Genomic DNA, 19080 nt, shown 5'->3' with positions numbered 1-19080 from the left:
GCATCACATCACCTCTCTGACAGATTCAGCGTTCAGACTCCAGATCAGTTCACTTCACTACAGCATCACATCACATCACATCTCTGACAGATTCAGTGTACAGACTCCAGATCAGTTCACTTCACTACAGCATCACATCACATCTCTGACAGATTCAGCGTACAGACTCCAGATCAGTTCACTTCACTACAGCATCACATCACATCACATCTCTGACAGATTCAGCGTACAGACTCCAGATCAGTTCACTTCACTACAGCATCACATCACATCACATCTCTGACAGATTCAGCGTTCAGACTCCAGATCAGATCACTTCACTACAGCATCACATCACATCACATCTCTGACAGATTCAGCGTTCAGACTCCAGATCAGTTCACTTCACTACAGCATCACATCACATCACATCTCTGACAGATTCAGCGTACAGACTCCAGATCAGTTCACTTCACTACAGCATCACATCACATCTCTGACAGATTCAGCGTACAGACTCCAGATCAGCTCACTTCACTACAGCATCACATCACATCTCTGACAGATTCAGCGTTCAGACTCCAGATCAGTTCACTTCACTACAGCATCACATCACTGAAAGGTTCAGCATACAGACTCCAGATCAGATCACTTCACTACAGCATCACACCACATCTCTGACAGATTCAGCGTACAGACTCCAGATCAGTTCACTTCACTACAGCATCACATCACATCACATCTCTGACAGATTCAGTGTACAGACTCCAGATCACTTCACTACAGCATCACATCACATCTATGACAGATTCAGCGTACAGACTCCAGATCAGCTCACTTCACTACAGCATCACATCGCATCACATCTCTGACAGATTCAGTGTACAGACTCCAGATCAGATCACTTCACTACAGCATCACATCACATCACATCTCTGACAGATTCAGTGTACAGACTCCAGATCAGATCACTTCACTACAGCATCACATCGCATCACATCTCTGACAGATTCAGCGTACAGACTCCAGATCAGCTCACTTCACTACAGCATCACATCGCATCACATCTCTGACAGATTCAGTGTACAGACTCCAGATCAGTTCACTTCACTACAGCATCACATCACATCTCTGACAGATTCAGCGTACAGACTCCAGATCAGCTCACTTCACTACAGCATCACATCACATCACATCTCTGACAGATTCAGCGTACAGACTCCAGATCAGTTCACTTCACTACAGCATCAAATCACATCACATCTCTGACAGATTCAGCATACAGACTCCAGATCAGATCACTTCACTACAGCATCACATCACATCACATCTCTGACAGATTCAGCATTCAGACTCCAGATCAGATCACTTCACTACAGCATCACATCACATCTCTGACAGATTCAGCGTACAGACTCCAGATCAGATCACTTCACTACAGCATCACATCACATCTCTGACAGATTCAGCGTACAGACTCCAGATCAGATCACTTCACTACAGCATCACATCACATCTCTGACAGATTCAGCGTTCAGACTCCAGATCAGATCACTTCACTACAGCATCACATCACATCTCTGACAGATTCAGTGTACAGACTCCAGATCAGATCACTTCACTACAGCATCACATCACATCTCTGACAGATTCAGCGTTCAGACTCCAGATCAGATCACTTCACTACAGCATCACATCACATCTCTGACAGATTCAGCGTTCAGACTCCAGATCAGATCACTTCACTACAGCATCACATCACATCTCTGACAGATTCAGCGTTCAGACTCCAGATCAGATCACTTCACTACAGCATCACATCACATCTCTGACAGATTCAGCGTTCAGACTCCAGATCAGCTCACTTCACTACAGCATCACATCACATCACATCTCTGACAGATTCAGCGTACAGACTCCAGATCAGTTCACTTCACTACAGCATCACATCACATCACATCTCTGACAGATTCAGTGTACAGACTCCAGATCAGTTCACTTCACTACAGCATCACATCACATCACATCTCTGACAGATTCAGCGTACAGACTCCAGATCAGTTCACTACACTACAGCATCACATCACATCACATCTCTGACAGATTCAGTGTACAGACTCCAGATCAGTTCACTTCACTACAGCATCACATCACATCACATCTCTGACAGATTCAGTGTACAGACTCCAGATCAGTTCACTTCACTACAGCATCACATCACCTCTCTGACAGATTCAGCGTTCAGACTCCAGATCAGTTCACTTCACTACAGCATCACATCACATCACATCTCTGACAGATTCAGTGTACAGACTCCAGATCAGTTCACTTCACTACAGCATCACATCACATCTCTGACAGATTCAGCGTACAGACTCCAGATCAGTTCACTTCACTACAGCATCACATCACATCACATCTCTGACAGATTCAGCGTACAGACTCCAGATCAGTTCACTTCACTACAGCATCACATCACATCACATCTCTGACAGATTCAGCGTTCAGACTCCAGATCAGATCACTTCACTACAGCATCACATCACATCACATCTCTGACAGATTCAGCGTTCAGACTCCAGATCAGTTCACTTCACTACAGCATCACATCACATCACATCTCTGACAGATTCAGCGTACAGACTCCAGATCAGTTCACTTCACTACAGCATCACATCACATCTCTGACAGATTCAGCGTACAGACTCCAGATCAGCTCACTTCACTACAGCATCACATCACATCTCTGACAGATTCAGCGTTCAGACTCCAGATCAGTTCACTTCACTACAGCATCACATCACCTCTCTGACAGATTCAGTGTACAGACTCCAGATCAGTTCACTTCACTACAGCATCAAATCACATCACATCTCTGACAGATTCAGCATACAGACTCCAGATCAGATCACTTCACTACAGCATCACATCACATCTCTGACAGATTCAGCATACAGACTCCAGATCAGCTCACTTCACTACAGCATCACATCACATCACATCTCTGACAGATTCAGCGTTCAGACTCCAGATCAGTTCACTTCACTACAGCATCACATCACCTCTCTGACAGATTCAGTGTACAGACTCCAGATCAGTTCACTTCACTACAGCATCAAATCACATCACATCTCTGACAGATTCAGCATACAGACTCCAGATCAGATCACTTCACTACAGCATCACATCACATCTCTGACAGATTCAGCGTACAGACTCCAGATCAGTTCACTTCACTACAGCATCACATCACATCACATCTCTGACAGATTCAGCGTTCAGACTCCAGATCAGTTCACTTCACTACAGCATCACATCACATCACATCTCTGACAGATTCAGCGTACAGACTCCAGATCAGTTCACTTCACTACAGCATCACATCACATCACATCTCTGACAGATTCAGCATTCAGACTCCAGATCAGTTCACTTCACTACAGCATCACATCACCTCTCTGACAGATTCAGTGTACAGACTCCAGATCAGTTCACTTCACTACAGCAGCACATCACATCTCTGACAGATTCAGTGCATCGCTCCTCAAAAACTTGCTAGTACTAAACATGCACCAAACATATCTTAATATATATATCAAGGTCAACTTTACTGTCATTTTAGAACACGAGTTTTTAACAGACTCTGTAATACTCGTGAGTTTTATGTAATACGAATGACTAGTAGTAGACTAGTTAACACTTTACAATAAGGCCTCATTAATATTAGTTAACTACTCTGTGACCCTGGACCACAAAACCAGTCTTAAGTGTTAAGTTTACTTTATATTATTTTTGGCATAAAAGAAAAATGTATAATTTTGACCCAATACAATGTATTTTTACCTATTGCTTCAAATATCACCTTGCAACTTAAGATAGTTATTTGTATATATATATATATATATATATATATATATATATATATATATATATATAGAGAGAGAGAGAGAGAGAGAGAGAGAGAGAGAGAGAGAGAGAGAGAGAGAGAGAGAGAGAGAGAGAGAGAGTGTGTTAACCTGAACAATAAACACTACTTCTGCAGTATTTCTTAGTTAATGATTCTTTTTATATTTACTAACACATTTAAAATATAATAAATAAAAAATAAATGCCGGAAAAATATATTGCACATAAATACATAAAGACATTCTTTGGTTTTTAAGTATTTTAAAAGTATTTATTAAGTATTTATGGTGACACTTTACAATAAAGTTCCATTTATTCACATTAGTTAACTACTTTAGTTAAAATGAACTAACACTGAAAATACTTTGCTGATGTTAATTCCAACATTTACCAATTCATTAATAAAATAAAAAAATAAGATCTTGAGGTAACATGAACAATGAGTTACTAACATTAATAAAGATTGTAAATATGGCAACAAATGTATTGCTCATTGATAATTAATGCATTAACTATCAACTAATGGGACTCGATTGTGAAGTGTGACAGAGTATATTTAAATATTAACTAACAAATCAAGTCTGAGATAATGCTTCCAGCAATTTCTTTTCATTACAAATCATGCTTGTTGAGCAAAATAAATGCTCAATATTGTAATATTGAATAAGCACTTTGAAATACTTATAAAAATACGAATAAACCTTTTACCAACATATTTACAATTTCTTTGTATGAAATATCTTTAAAAGGGTAAAAATGTTGAAAATCAGCATGAAAATAAAAAGACAAATATATAACAGCTATTATACTATACTACAAAATGTAAATTACATTCTTTAGATTATTTTGCATCTAAATAATATGAGAAATTATTTCAAAGAAAACTAAAGAAAAAGGCAAACACTAGAGTGTGTTGTCATTGTTGAGATTTAATATAAAAGAACAACTGTTTTTTTATATACAAACATCAAAATACAAATATATTTAATTAAATAACAAACTCTCATTTGTTTTCGCAATAAAACAAAATTAGCTTCAATATCAGTTTAAAATGCTTTGAATTAAATGGCAACTACAAAGTTTATTGACATAATTCTGCTGATACCTGGAAAAACTAGGCATGTGAAATAATAAAGGCAAAACCATGCAGTACATTATTCCTGTAATTTATCGTCAATGTCTCTGTCAGAGGTCGTCTGGACCAAGAAATGCTGGAAAAACTCCTTCACTTTTCTTTTCTCGGTGAGATCTTGCTTTGTGGGTGACCTGAGCAAAAGGCCAGCGAAGATCGGGGCTGTAAACAAAACACAAACGAGTCAGTCGAGCCGCTTCCAAAGTCACTTCCACATCAACCTCCCTGATGTCTGTAAACAACATGCTAAATCAAAACAGATGCCAAAACTTGAGACTTTTTCATTTCTAAACCAAGTGCACGAGTAGACGTCTGAACTATGCAACCAATCTGTTTTTAATAATAACCCATTTTCTCATTGAAACTGGCCTGTACTCTCCAAATCTGAAGACAAAGTACCCAAAAACAAATACTGAAAGTGGACTGTCAACTTACCTAAAATACTGACATCCAGCCGGTTGTGTGCAGAGTGCTTCAACAGCTCTTGAAGAAATGCCGTCAAATAGTTAAAAACGTTTTTATGGCACTGAGGTAGCACAGAAATGATCTGTGGACAGAAAGAGAAAGGAAACAAGTTATTTATTCATCTAGTTTCAAAGAAATGGAGACTGCAGTGAAAGAGGCGTATTGAAGACCCAGACCTGTCTACACTGGCTGCTGTCTGAGCTGCAGTCCAAGCACTGTGGGTAGAAGGAGAAGGGGATCACCGGTTCAGGAAGAGCATCGAGGAACAGGAGCAGGGCTTCAGCCACAGAGTGGTTACTGCCAGCTAAAACAGCTTCAGGTCAAGGGCACTCAACAGTCAAGTAGAACCGAGAAAAACTTAGCAAAGCTGCATATTCGAATGATTTTAGCACATCAGGATGATTTCTGACGGATCATGTGACACTGAAGACTGGAGTTATGATGCTGAAAATACACAATATTACTGTATTTTTGATTAGATAAATGCAACCTTGGCGAGTAGACAAGACTTACATTTACATTTAGCAGACGCTTTTATCCAAAGTGACTTGGACAATGCAAGAATTTAAAATCAACAAAAGAGTAAAGACATGCAAGTGCTATAACTAGTCCCAGTTAGCTTAACACAGTGCACATAGCAAGGTTTTTTTTATTATACAATAAAAAGAAAACAGATTGAATAAAAAAATAATAGAGCTTTTTTTGCTTTCTGTTAATTGTATAATAAAAAGAAAACAAGCAGAAAAAAATAGAGAAGCTAGTGTTGTTGTTTTTTAAGAAAAACAAGCAGTTAGTATGTTAGCAATGAATAGAGTTCAAGTCTAAAAGAGGCATTTTTTAAAAGAATAGAATTAGAATAGAGAGAGCTAGAGTGAGATGATCAAATAAAGATGGAAGAGATGTGTTTTTAGCCGATTCTTGAAGATGTGTAAACACTCAGCTGTTCGGCAGGAAAAAACATAAAAATAAAAATCCTGACCCCAAACATTTGAATGCTTCTGAAATTTATTCAATCCTACTCAATATCAATAAAAATGTATTGATTTCAAAAACACTGAAAAATCTTAACCATCCTAAACCTCAGGGTGCCACTGTATGCTTTCCATTCACATGATTGTATTTAGTCTGTTATATATACAGATCTCATTATTGAGAAATTATAATTCATTTTACAGTTAAGCAAATCAGCTAGTAGCCCAGCTATGACGTCTCATTTTTACATTACTTGCAATAATTTATGTTTGTATATAATGCAGTTTGAGACATTATTAATGGATCTATAAACACCTAAATAAAAAAAACTGTCAATAACATAAAAACCTCAAATGACCTGCAAATGACTTACATTAGCAAGACCGAGAATATTATTATTATATTAAATCATTTGGTAACAAAAATATTTGATTTTAAAAGTTTACAACTGTTTTTATATTTTAGTTTTGCTTATTATTTTTTTATAAAATGTTTTGATACAACAATAAGAAAGCGAGAACTCTTTTAGTCCTCTGTTATATTCTCGGTTTTTATTTTTATTCTGGTCCTGCAAAGTGAAAAAGAGAACATGGCCTCCCACACAATATGCCATGAATTATTCCTGTAGGCTATGCTTGGAATAGCGTGTTTTTCTCCTGGTCTGTTTTTGCTGGGGAAAAATAAAGGAAAGTATTTTAATTTCTGGAATCATCTAGAAATGCAAAAAGCTTCCAGTTAATGCAAACTCTGGATCAGGCTGAGTCAGCTCACACCGCAGACATGAATCATGCAGTGACCGTGTGAAAGGATACGGAGAGTGTCTAAGCTGCCCGTGTCCAAGCAATCCCGAATCTCCTCGAACTCGCTGCGCAGGCCGGGCTGCTGAAAGAGCTCTTCCTGTAACAGACAGTGTCAACTATTTCACTACGACTGCTTTCTCCAGGCATTGTGCTTAAACATTTCATCAGTTGATGAATCACATCTTTAATTGTGTAGCAGATTTCTGAAAAGCAAGGACTGGTTTGGGGAAGCTTTAACTTCTTGTTTCGGGTTACTGAAACAGCTCCTAAGGAGTGAATTTCCTCAGCAGATTCCTGCTTTAGTGCTGGTGTTGCTACAGAGAGGAGCTCAATGGCTCGGCCATAAAAAAGACACACAGCTTTTAGCAGCACAAAATTACAAAAGCAAAGCTTAAATGTTTTAAGACTGGGAAAAGTTTAAGCAAGCTTCAACACAATAATAGAGGAGAAAAGGGCTGTCCTGACCTGTTTTCTTGCGTAACGGAAGAGATGGTCCACCATCATCCATATCTCCTTGGGGATTTCTTGAGGTTTTTCAGTCTCTGGGTTACTCTCTTGGCTATTTGACTTCATACTCTGATGCAACAAATTAAAATTATGAGACAGGTTAAACATTAGCAGATAATTACAGCTTGTAACCAAGTTTTGATCTATGTATAGAATATTCATTAAATGCAAGTATCTTTCACAGTGAAGACAAACCATAATGACTGACAGCAACTGGCAGGAAAAATTATGAGTTGTGAAAAATGTTGCCTTTATGTACACAACCGTTTAACAGTTCGGGGTCAGTAACATTTAAAAAAAATATATATATATTACTTTTATTAAATAAAGTGACAGTACAGAAATTCGATTTTAAATAAATACTGATCTTTTGAGCTTTCTATTTATCAAAGAAAATTGTATGCATTAGCAGAAAAAAATGAATGCATTTAGCAGATGCTTTTATTTAAAGTGACTGACTCTCACCAGCTCTCTGACGGTCTCCAGGGGCATGTCCTGGATGGGCTCTCTCAGCAGACACAGGGTACTGAGAGACGAGCCGAAGCAGCTGGGCAGGTAGTTGCCCGTGACGGAGATGAAGTAGTCTTTCCCCCTGTCCAGATGCAGAACCAGGATGTCCTCCAGCTGCTGCTGGCCTGAGTTCAGCTCTGGAGCTGTAGAGCGGTTCACAAACACCTCCAGATCGATGTCCACGTTGGCACCTACACAGAGACCACATCGACTGATTAAAACTCTTCTCTGATCTGCACCAATACAGACTGATGGATGTTACAGATAAAAAACATTGGCAAGAAGGTTTGGATTTATGTGCATTAGTGTAACGTTTGTTATAATATAATTATTTGTTAACAATGTGCAAGCTGATATTCATAGTATTTCACTAGCCAGGTTTCCATCCAAAGCTTAACTTGTGCTCAAAATTAGAATGTCACATTCAAACATTTGCAAATAAGCACCATTTCCATTCGATGTGTCAAAGAGGAAAAAAAATCACTTCCTGTTAAACTGGCACTAAATATCATGATGAGAACGTGGGAGAAGCCTCTGAATGTAATCATTTTCATATGACTTTTGGCTCAGAGCAAGCAGACGAAACACAATGTGGATGCCTGCTGGTCAGGAATACAGTTTTTAACAGTTCTGGAAGGCAATAATACAGAAACACTTTATAATAAGCTTCCATGTTAGTTAACTACTGTAGTTAACACAAACTAAGCAAGAACAATCCTTCTACAGCGTTTATTAATCTTAGTTCATGTTCATTTCAACATTTACTAATGCATTACTTAAATTAGTTAATTAGTTAATGCACTGTGAATTAGCATGAACTAACAATAAATAACTGTTTTTTCATTAACTAACATTAAGAAAGATTAATAAAAACAATAATAAATGTATTGTTAATTGTTTGTTCAGGTTAATTAATACACTAACATTAACTAATGGAACCTTATTCTAAAGTGTTACCCAGAAATTCTTTGATGACAAATTTTCCCCTGATGCATTTCAAAATGACAATAACAACATTTAAGATGCAATAAGATCAGTCAGCAATCTCAGCAATGAGAAAGTCACATTAATATTTTGATGCGCATGGAGGAATTTATTCTGCAAATGCATTTCCATCTCCCATTATTCACATGAACACTTGTGTGTTTTTTTCACAAGACAAAAACACCTCAAGTGAGCTGTAAAAACTTTTTTTTTCTCTGCGCTGCATTAACCATTATGCGTTGTTTGGGACTTTTTGGTCCACTAGGGGGTAAAGTTGAGTCTTAATTTGGCCACAACTTTCTCTGTTTCAGCAAATGGAATGATTTTTGGTGAGAATTCTTATTTTGACACATATTTTGGGAAAATGCTTTGAAAATGTTCCAAATCAAATTCTCTCTCTCACACACAAACACTATAATTTGCTGTTACACCCCATATAACTCCATATACAAGCCAGAAACTAAGCCTTTTTTTGCACAGGCCCATCTAAAGGGTTAATGGTCCCACCTAGTGATCAACTGTAAAAATAACAAATTTTACCTCTTCCCAAAAGGCAAAACCATCAACCATCAAGAATGCAAGATTTTATGGTGTCATGGCTTTGCAATCAAAAAACGTTGTTATAATGGAAGTCAATGGGGCAAAAACAGCCACGAACAATAAATGAGGGAGGAAAAATGTAAATCTAATGCTGCACAAAAACAAAAAATGCATCAAAGCCGGTGATGTTACTAATCTGTGACATGCCCAAGACTGTGATAAAAAAAAAAACAAAAAAAAATCCAACCACGATTACTTTTATATTCGAAAATAAGTAATTATTATTATTATTTTTTTTAAATCAGTGACATCATTTATGAGCTTGGCAATTAAAGATTTAAAATCTTGTGTTTTGATCAGGACTGAGGTTGATTAGTAGATTTATGCAAAAGAAATGTGAATTTTTTTTTTGAAAATGTGAAATTTTTTACAGCAGTTTAAATGAGAACATAACGAAAGGGTAGTGAATTTGAATAAATGAGAACATAACGAAAGGGTAGTGAATTTGAACAATGCACAAGTGTAAATACATCCAAATGCCACTTCAGTTGCAGATGTCAGAATCTATAATGATAATGATTTAATTTGCCTGGAAACAGCCTTATAGTGTCTTATTACTCTCAGTGAATTAATTATTGATTGAATGTAAGAGTTCGATATAGAAGATGATACATCTAATAAGGACAGAAGAAATTGCCCCTGGGAATAAAGGTACCAGGGCAAATATAACAATAAATCAAAAAAAGTCATCATTTACACAGCCTTCTAACCTTAATGAGTTTCTTTCTTCTATTGAGCACAAACAGACATCGACTTACATAGTATGAAAAAAAGACTATAACAGAAGTCAATGGCTAATGTCAACGATTTCTATTGAGTAAATGCTGACAGAATTTTTATTCATGGGTGAACTATCTGTTCAAGTTTTAATTGTGAATAGTGACAGCACAGTGTAGTCCGTACACATTTTCTGTACTGATGATGAAGAATTGCTTCATGGAGCTGTATATTACACATCAAGTATGTTCTGAGTTGCTTTAACAAGAGGGCATGTAACAGCCAGTCCATCTCAATAAAACAACTGGTTGTTTTAGAACTAGTATTAAATAGATGTCACTCTATCTACGTCGAATAAACACCAACACTGTGGCGAATGTAAGTGTCTCAGTGAATCCCTCTGACCTTGAGCCAAGAAGCCTTTAGCAGGGTTTGCTGTTAACCAGGGCTTGCAGTAGGTGGGCTCTTCTAGCTTGGGAATGAACTCAAACTGACACGGCACCTGTCCATCATTATAAACGGTCACAGTCTTTGCCTGATGCTGCATGAACTTCACATCCTGGAAGAGGAACTACAGAAAGAAACCAAAATGAAATACAATGCATTCATTTTGCATTTAAATGAGCATTACATTTTCACAATACTGTTCACAAGTCTGGAGTCAGTCAATTTCTTTTTTTTTTTTTTAATGTTTTTAACTACATATGCTTACCAAGACAGCATTTATTTGATCAAAAATACAGTAAAAACAGTATTATTATCAAATAACATTATCATTATAAATAACCGTTTTTCTATTTTAATACATTGTAATCTATGTAAATTATTCCTGTGATCAGAGCTGAATTTTCAGCATCATTATTCCAGTCTCGAGTGTCACATGATTCTTCAGTATTTATTCTATTTATTAGACATGTGCTGGTTTTCTGTAATATGCGATATATCCCAATAATGAATATGCACAGCATTTTAAAAGTTTTATAGAATTCTTTGATTAATAGAAAGTTCAAAAGAACCACATTTATTTGAAATAGAAATCTTTTGTAACATTATAACTTTTGAACAATTAAATGCATCCTTGCTGAAGAAAGTATTAATGTCTTTCCAAAACTTACTGACCCTAAACTTTTGAATTTAAGTGTAAAATGTAAAAGTCAGTGGTTGAATTATGGAAGACTGCTAACCTCTCTTTGAGACAGAGTAACTGAAGGAATACAATCATTCTCCATTCTGTCAATGTGTCTCACAATCTCTTCGAACTTCCGTTTGTAGGACTCCTCGTTCACGACCTTGATCTGTAACAGCAGATGTCAGTAAGGGGACAGAGAACGAGGACTGGCTGAAGGGTGCATGATCACGGCTGCTGTTCTCACCCCGATCTCTAGCAGAGAGCTGACGGGTTTGTGGTCACTGGTCTTCAGGGTCATGTGACTCTGGTAGTGAAGCTGTTTAATGTTCTTTCCCCTCCACAGGATGCGGTCACACCATGCTGGAACTCGGCACTTCTCACTGCATAAACAAAACCACACTGATTAGATGAAGTGATCAAATTACTAATGACCTTTGCAAACCCTTGCCATTTCCTACTTGTAAAACATTTGATTATACTTAATGTTTCAGTTTTTGTTTGTATTTTAGTCCACTTTAGGACTGAATGATACAGAGGGGCAAAAAGTCTCTATTAAGTTGTTCTGTAATATAATGCAATATACAAAATACAGGAATTTTCATCAGATGGCATCTAAACCACTGTTATTGTCTTATTCAATATGACTGATGACAACATCACTGACAACAGTTTGTCTAATAACTAGGGCTGTCAAATGATTAAAATTTTTAATCAAATTAATCAGAATTTTCAGTGGATTAATCAGGATTAATCACTATTTGCATTTACACCTGAATCCTAACCATTTTTTTTTCCTGAAATGCATACCAAAAGATAAATAACAGGACACAGATACATAATTTTCATGTATTGATTCATCAATATGTGGTTCTTTTTCTTCTGAATTTCAAAAGTTTAACTTTTACTTAGATCAAATTTACCTGAGCACTATATCAAACCATGCCATTTAACTACAGATAGTGTAAGAGTTTTAGGTGAACCAGTGGTTAAATATAGCCACATATCTATGAAATTATGCATAGAGAAACACAAACATGCTCCACCATCACATAAGCAGCACTCTGGGCACTCTTGTTTTTGGGAGGTGTTCATTTGCTCTGCCACAATACTTTAGGATCGATATTTTCACGTTCTGAAGGCTTCAAGTGCCAGTTAAACCGAGTAAAAATGCATATGCTTTTCCAAACAGCTGTAATTTTCGCTGCATTGAATGTAGGCGTTCTGCGCATGCGCAGTGTGAAACACAGGATGCTATAACAGGAAGAAGCTCCAGCGTATCAACTACCAAAGTCGTCTCTGTTTATCGAGCTTGACATGAATGTATTTGAGAGTAAATGGGGTAAAACCTTAAGCTTCTTCTGTGTTTTCGTCGTGGCGCTCGCCGCTGTTTTTTACTATCTTGAGAATTCAGTGATTGACGACTTTTCCTGACCTGAATAATTTGTCACACTGCGCATTCGTGAAATGCGTTCAAAAATTTGACGTAATTAACGACAAACAACTAATTAACGTCGTTAACGCGCTATTTTTGACAGCCCTACTAATAACATTTACGAAATGTTCAAATAAAGCTTTGAAAAAGTTTTATAAAATAGTAAACCATTTTTATATATATATATATATATATATATATATATATATATATATATATATATATATAAGTTATTTCAAAATGATAACTGATTAATAAATGATTATATGTATTTTATCTGGTCCAGAAATAATTCTAGATAGCTTATTCGAATTGATTAAATGTGCAGAACACAAGTATGTTTTTCATCAACCGGTCAAAAGCAGGGCATGCAAATTCAGTCCTTTTTTGCCCATAGAAAAACTGCACACAGGCTGAATAAAAATGTAACTCTCTGTAAATCCACTCTCTGTCACCAGGTGGCGCTTATGGAACAGCAGAATTACAGCCGCTTCCCATAACCTCCATGGACAATGCAACCTGTTTTTCAATATTAAAACTTTAGAGGCACATTCATATAATTAATTCATTCACATATTCATTTGTAAACTTCCCTTAACAACCTCCCAGGTATCGCGGATTTGCACATCACAATATCCATCAGGGCTCCAGACTGCGACCAAATGGTCGCATTTTGCGACCAAATTTTGAGAGTGTGCGACTGAATTTTACATCCAGTCGCACATGTGCGACCAGTAGATTTGCACACGCACGCACGCAAACACACACACACACTTGCACACACTCGCGTCTCATTGAGTGATGCCTGTCTGTGAGGCGGCAAATGCGTGTGAGAAGAATAGGGAATGGCCACTGTAAGTGGCTAAAATGTGTGGAGGGGGAGGGGCCTAGAGATAATTGAGCGGGCGTAAACATCTGTGGGAAGGAAACCGAGACAAATATCATCACAACCTGATATGTGCGTGCGTCTGAGCTATGAGCAAGCGAACTATTGATTCGTTCTTGCGACCTGCGGCTAGTGTACCAGTGCCAGAGCCTAGTGTCACCGTCAGATGATGATTCAGAGTCAGAGGTTGGTGTGGCTAAAAAAGTCCGCACCAGGGCCAGCCCGCGGTATAGGCAAATGCTAAGGGCGCCACTCATCCATAGGGGCGCCAGAATGAGTGAACGAGTGATTTTTTTTTTTTTTTTTTTTACATATTTTTTTTTTATAATAGGCTACTATTTAAAAACCATTAATTCAAAACACTTCCAAATAAAGCAAAAAAAAAAAAAAAAACCCGGCTCTTCAATCTTCCCCCGCCCATCGAGTGCTTGAAGTGTGTCAGAAACAGAGTGCGCGCACGATCAGTTGTTGGTAATTTGTTGTGTAGCGTGCCCGACGCCGCATCCAATGTATACAGCACTGCTTTTGTTAACACACAGCTCGTAGAAACGGGCCTGGCAGCTCGCGCCAGTTCTAGACACGGTGAAAGTTTCCTGATTGTGACGGAAGGCCGAATTTACATGACACATTATAAATGAGCATAGTCTGCGATAGATACAGTGCCAAAAAGAAGAGAAGAGGATAAAGACAGAGGTAAAGAGATGTAGTGAAATAGCAATTTATTGCATAGGAGTAAGAAGATACTATAATTTCATGGCAGTTATTTTTACCTTAAACTTAATGTTAGCAGTTGTTCTGAGTTCTGAGTCCCCAGACTGTGATTTTGTACAATCAGTTTTAAGACGCATTTTTTATTATCACTTTTTGTTTTTTTTTTTGTTTTTTTTTTACTCTACAGTTGTGCAGTTTTGGGGGGATACAGTACAGGCCAAAAGTTTGGAAACATTACTATTTTTAATGTTTTTGAAAGAAGTTTCTTCTGCTCATCAAGCCTGCATTTATTTGATCAAAAATACAGAAAAAATGTAATATTGTGTTATATTATTACAACTTAAAATAATTTGTTTTCAATTTATTATACTTTAAATGATCATTTATTTCTGTGATGCAAAGCTGAATTTTCAGCATCATTACTCCATTCTTCAGTGTCACATGTGACATCCAGTCTATCACATGATCCTTTAGAAATCATTCTAATATGATGATTTATTATGAGTGTTGGAAACAGTTCTGCTGTAATGTGTGTGTGTGTGTGTGTGTGTGTGTGTGTGTGTATATATATGTATATATATATATATATATATATATATATATATATATATATATATATATATATATATATATATATATATATATATATATATATATATATATATATGCATGAGGCGCCAGGTAAAATCTTGCAAATTGGTCAGGGCCGGCCCTGGTCCACACTCACCATTTTCGAGAAGACTGGCTGTAAGAATTCAGATGGCTGAGGTACTATAATTATTAGAACTACTTTTCACCAAATACAAAAGCCAGCTCGACCTTCAAAGGAAGAATGGCTAAAAACTTAACGAAACATACAACAACGATACAGCATGCACACAAACTTTTTTACTATGCACATTTTTTATTCTGAGTGTATGGAATTTTGTTTACTATTTGTACTGTCATGACAGCGATGGTGCTGTCAGTTTACCTTGTTGCATCTTCAAAAGTGCAGAATAAAATGTGACACTGAATTTGAAACGGCACATTGTAATTTCTGCATCTATTATTAAAGTATTTATTAGTAATACAGTGGAAATTAGTAGATTTGGTTAGCATATTGATTTACGGTGTGCGCCCCTAAATTTTCTGGTTGTGCCCCTAAAATTTTCAGTTGGGGGCCACTGTGCTCCTAGTGTAAAAAGTTAGTCTGGAGCCCTGTCCATGCTGAAACGATATATCTTGCAGCCCTACTCTAAGCCATATCACAATATAGATTTTATTTCAGATATCATGCAGCCATAGACCATGTATAATGTTAGTAAATGTTTCGTGCAAAGACATTAGTGTGTCATTGCTAAAGCGCTATGAGTGGGGTTTTAGCACATTCATATGTGTTTGTTCAATGGTCAAGAGAGCCTCTAAATTATTCTGGTGACTAAATATGGTTTTCAAAAAAACCCCAGAGAAAAACACAGGTCTGATCACTTAGAAACATGACAGCTCACCATGAACTGAAATATTTATTTGTATGCATAGCACAAAATTAATTATGTGCCCAAGTTAACAGTTATTGTTTCCTATGGTCTTTTTGGAATGACTTGCAGTATGTTTCTATATTACATCAAATTTTTGCAACAAAACAACTGTGTTGTGGAGAATATATTTTATAGAAAAAGTGTCAGAGGAAATAGTGTGTGTGTGTGATGGTGCTTTCTGACCTTGTATCCCACTGATCTGAGCCAGTGTCGTATTTATATGTTGGTTGGAAATCAATCTCTCCCTCCGTGAAGCCCACAAACACAACCTCCTCATCCATCTGCTGTTTCAGCTGAAACACATGCACATCCACGGTCATTTATACTGCCATCTAACTCAACACTCTTCAGACAAACCACTGCTGTTCTGTCTTACCTGGTCGTGATTATACAGGGCCTCAAAATCCTTTTTAGCTATCAAGTCCTTCACATGATCAACTTCAAGGTCACTGATTCGGTAGTTTAGATCTCCCAGCCACAACACAACACTGGAAATGAAGAGAGAACCATGATGATGAAAGATTTAAACGGAGAGAATTGGACTCCAGTTAAACTGTCTGGCTGTGGAGTGTGGCTCATACTTGTGTTTCATGATGGTGAGGGGTGGTAGTGTGGGGTCGTCCTGTCTGAACTGAATCCTGCGACAAATGTCCTTGAAGTCCTGATTGCGTCTTTCAAACTCTTCCGTGTGTGCGGCGAGGTGAGAGTTCACCACACAGATGTCGGAGTTGTGAAATTGGAAGCGGACTGCCACTGCACCTTTATTACCCTAAACGAGAAACAGGGGTTTTTGAACGCACCAATAACAAGGCTCTATTTTTTACTGTGCTCCTAATTAAAAAAATTTAAAGTTAACCCAATTAAACTGGCTGTGTCATAACCATCACACCAAAGCAAGATGCAACTGTGATGATTTCTGATGAGATATGGGAGGAGGCAGCAGGACTTGCCAGAACAACATCTTGGCATGCGCTGTGTCTGAGTTTTTATGTTTGTATTAGTAAATTTGCACCTGTGCATGTGCATATGCACACAAAAAAAGTCTCCTGAGTGAAAACTGTGAAATCCAGTGTCAGGCTTTTTTGAGTTGTTCTAAATAAAATAACAAAAGTCTAATTAATTTAAAGTTTTTAAAAAAAAATCTATTTACAAACTCTCAACAAACAATAATAGAAAGGTTGTGAGTTGTGAGACTTGCAATAGAAAGGTTGTGAGTTCGAGTCCTGGGCTGGCAGGAATTGTAGGTGGGGGGAGTGCATGTACAGTTCTCTCTCCACCCTCAATAGGCAAAACTGCTCCGGGTGTGTGTTCACAGTGTGTGTGTGTGTTCACTGCTCTGTGTGTGTGTGCACTTTGAATGGGTTAAATGCAGAGCACAAATTCTGAGTATGGGTCACCATACTTGGCTGAATGTCACGTCACTTTCACTTTCAATTACTTCTTAAAGGGTTAAGGTTAAAGGTTTGGTTTAGGGTAAGTTGTTTTTAATTAGGCATAAGTTACTGTTATTACTAAAGTAAGTCTATGCAACTTGTAAGTCACCTTGAAATAAAGTGTTCCCTTTATCAATTATGAGAGAATTCAGTAACATAGTGAGGGTCATGACTGTGGTTTTTGGAACACATTCAATAAGACTACACAACAATACTAATACTAATACACTACTACTGCTTTTGATAATAACCACTCACCATCCGCCCCATGACGCCTGTGCCGACGGTCTCAACCTCCATCTCAGAGATGTGTGCCGCATGCTCCGCCTTCACATAGAACAACAGCATGATGCCCACCAACCGCACCAGCTTCACCTGCAAAGCACAAATGATCAGAACTGACCAAGGCACTGATGACCATTAGCACTTTTCAATTTTGTGCTTACTGACTATAAGTCGCAGGACCAGCCAAACTATGAAAAAAGTGCGACTTATTGTCCGGAAAATACAGTAATTATAACCCATCTATATCAGCAGAATCTGGATTAAAGGGGGGGTAAAATGCTCGTTTTCACTCAATATCCTGTTAATCTTGATTACCTATAGAGTAGTACTGCATCCTTCATAACTCCAAAAAGTCTTTATGTTTATTATATTCATAAGAGAAAGATAGTCTGTACCGATTTTTCCCAGAAAAACACGACCGGCTGGAGGCGTGACGTGTGGGCGGAGCTAAAGAATCACGAGCGCGAGTAGGCTTTTGCGTTGAGAGCGTCTGGAAGCTGTGACACAGATCCAGAGGCTGAAATTTAACAAGAGCAGCATCAGCAAACGACGTCTCTATGTGGTATGTACTGAAGCTGTATATATTTGCTTAGCGGTTTTGGAAAATGACCAAAAAGTTCCATAAAGTTCCACTTTATGTCGTCTTTTTTTTTTTTTTTTTTTTTTTTAAGCTGTACATGTGGAAAGTGCAGTTTGATGACAACATCGCATGTTGTTTACTTGATGTGCTTACGCGCCGATAGCTAAGTTAACAACACAGAGATATTTGAAGCAGTTTTACTCACCGCCTGCGGTTCCAACACATGATCGTGACCCTTTTTCGTTGGGACTGCATTATCCTTAAGAAATAAACGATGTGCAAATCCGGCGTCAAACTGGGCCTTGTTTGTAAAACAAGCATCTTCGAAATGCAGGGAACAAACACAAACACTTGCACAACTCCGTTGATGCTCTGTAAAAATAAACTCCATCCACTGGTCCCTTAATGCTGTTTTTTCTTTGGTAATCTGTGCAGGGTTGTCTTGCCCTGGCAACCAAAAACACACTCCTTTTGTGACATTTGGCGACGCTCTCGCTCTGATCAGTGAAGTCTGTTGTGCTCTCAGTGCTCT

At 37.6% G+C, this 19080-nt stretch overlaps 1 protein-coding gene across 5 annotated transcripts in view; it reads right to left on the bottom strand.

The window, feature by feature from the left end:
- Positions 1 to 4794: 4794 nt before the first annotated feature.
- LOC113116515 (type II inositol 1,4,5-trisphosphate 5-phosphatase-like) overlaps positions 4795 to 19080 on the bottom strand; it is a 33305-nt gene continuing 19019 nt past the window's right edge. For 4 of the 5 annotated variants that reach the window (XM_026284715.1, XM_026284714.1, XM_026284717.1 and 1 more), the window contains 13 exons: positions 17942 to 18058; positions 16832 to 17019; positions 16627 to 16738; positions 16434 to 16543; positions 11946 to 12081; positions 11757 to 11867; positions 10978 to 11143; positions 8227 to 8462; positions 7720 to 7830; positions 7267 to 7351; positions 5659 to 5786; positions 5453 to 5564; positions 4795 to 5179 (listed from right to left, as the gene is read on the bottom strand). In XM_026284715.1, coding sequence (XP_026140500.1) covers positions 5040 to 5179; positions 5453 to 5564; positions 5659 to 5786; positions 7267 to 7351; positions 7720 to 7830; positions 8227 to 8462; positions 10978 to 11143; positions 11757 to 11867; positions 11946 to 12081; positions 16434 to 16543; positions 16627 to 16738; positions 16832 to 17019; positions 17942 to 18058 — 1752 coding nt within the window. In that variant the 3' untranslated portion in view covers positions 4795 to 5039. The remainder of the gene's footprint in view (positions 5180 to 5452; positions 5565 to 5658; positions 5787 to 7266; positions 7352 to 7719; positions 7831 to 8226; positions 8463 to 10977; positions 11144 to 11756; positions 11868 to 11945; positions 12082 to 16433; positions 16544 to 16626; positions 16739 to 16831; positions 17020 to 17941; positions 18059 to 19080) is intronic. The other variant, XM_026284716.1, reaches the window with a different exon arrangement.

Source organism: Carassius auratus, chromosome 16 (genome assembly GCF_003368295.1).
Source record: "Carassius auratus strain Wakin chromosome 16, ASM336829v1, whole genome shotgun sequence".
NCBI lineage: Eukaryota > Metazoa > Chordata > Actinopteri > Cypriniformes > Cyprinidae > Carassius > Carassius auratus.
The sequence above is the reverse complement of the archived record's forward strand: the minus strand, read 5'-3'. Positions and strand labels throughout refer to the sequence as shown.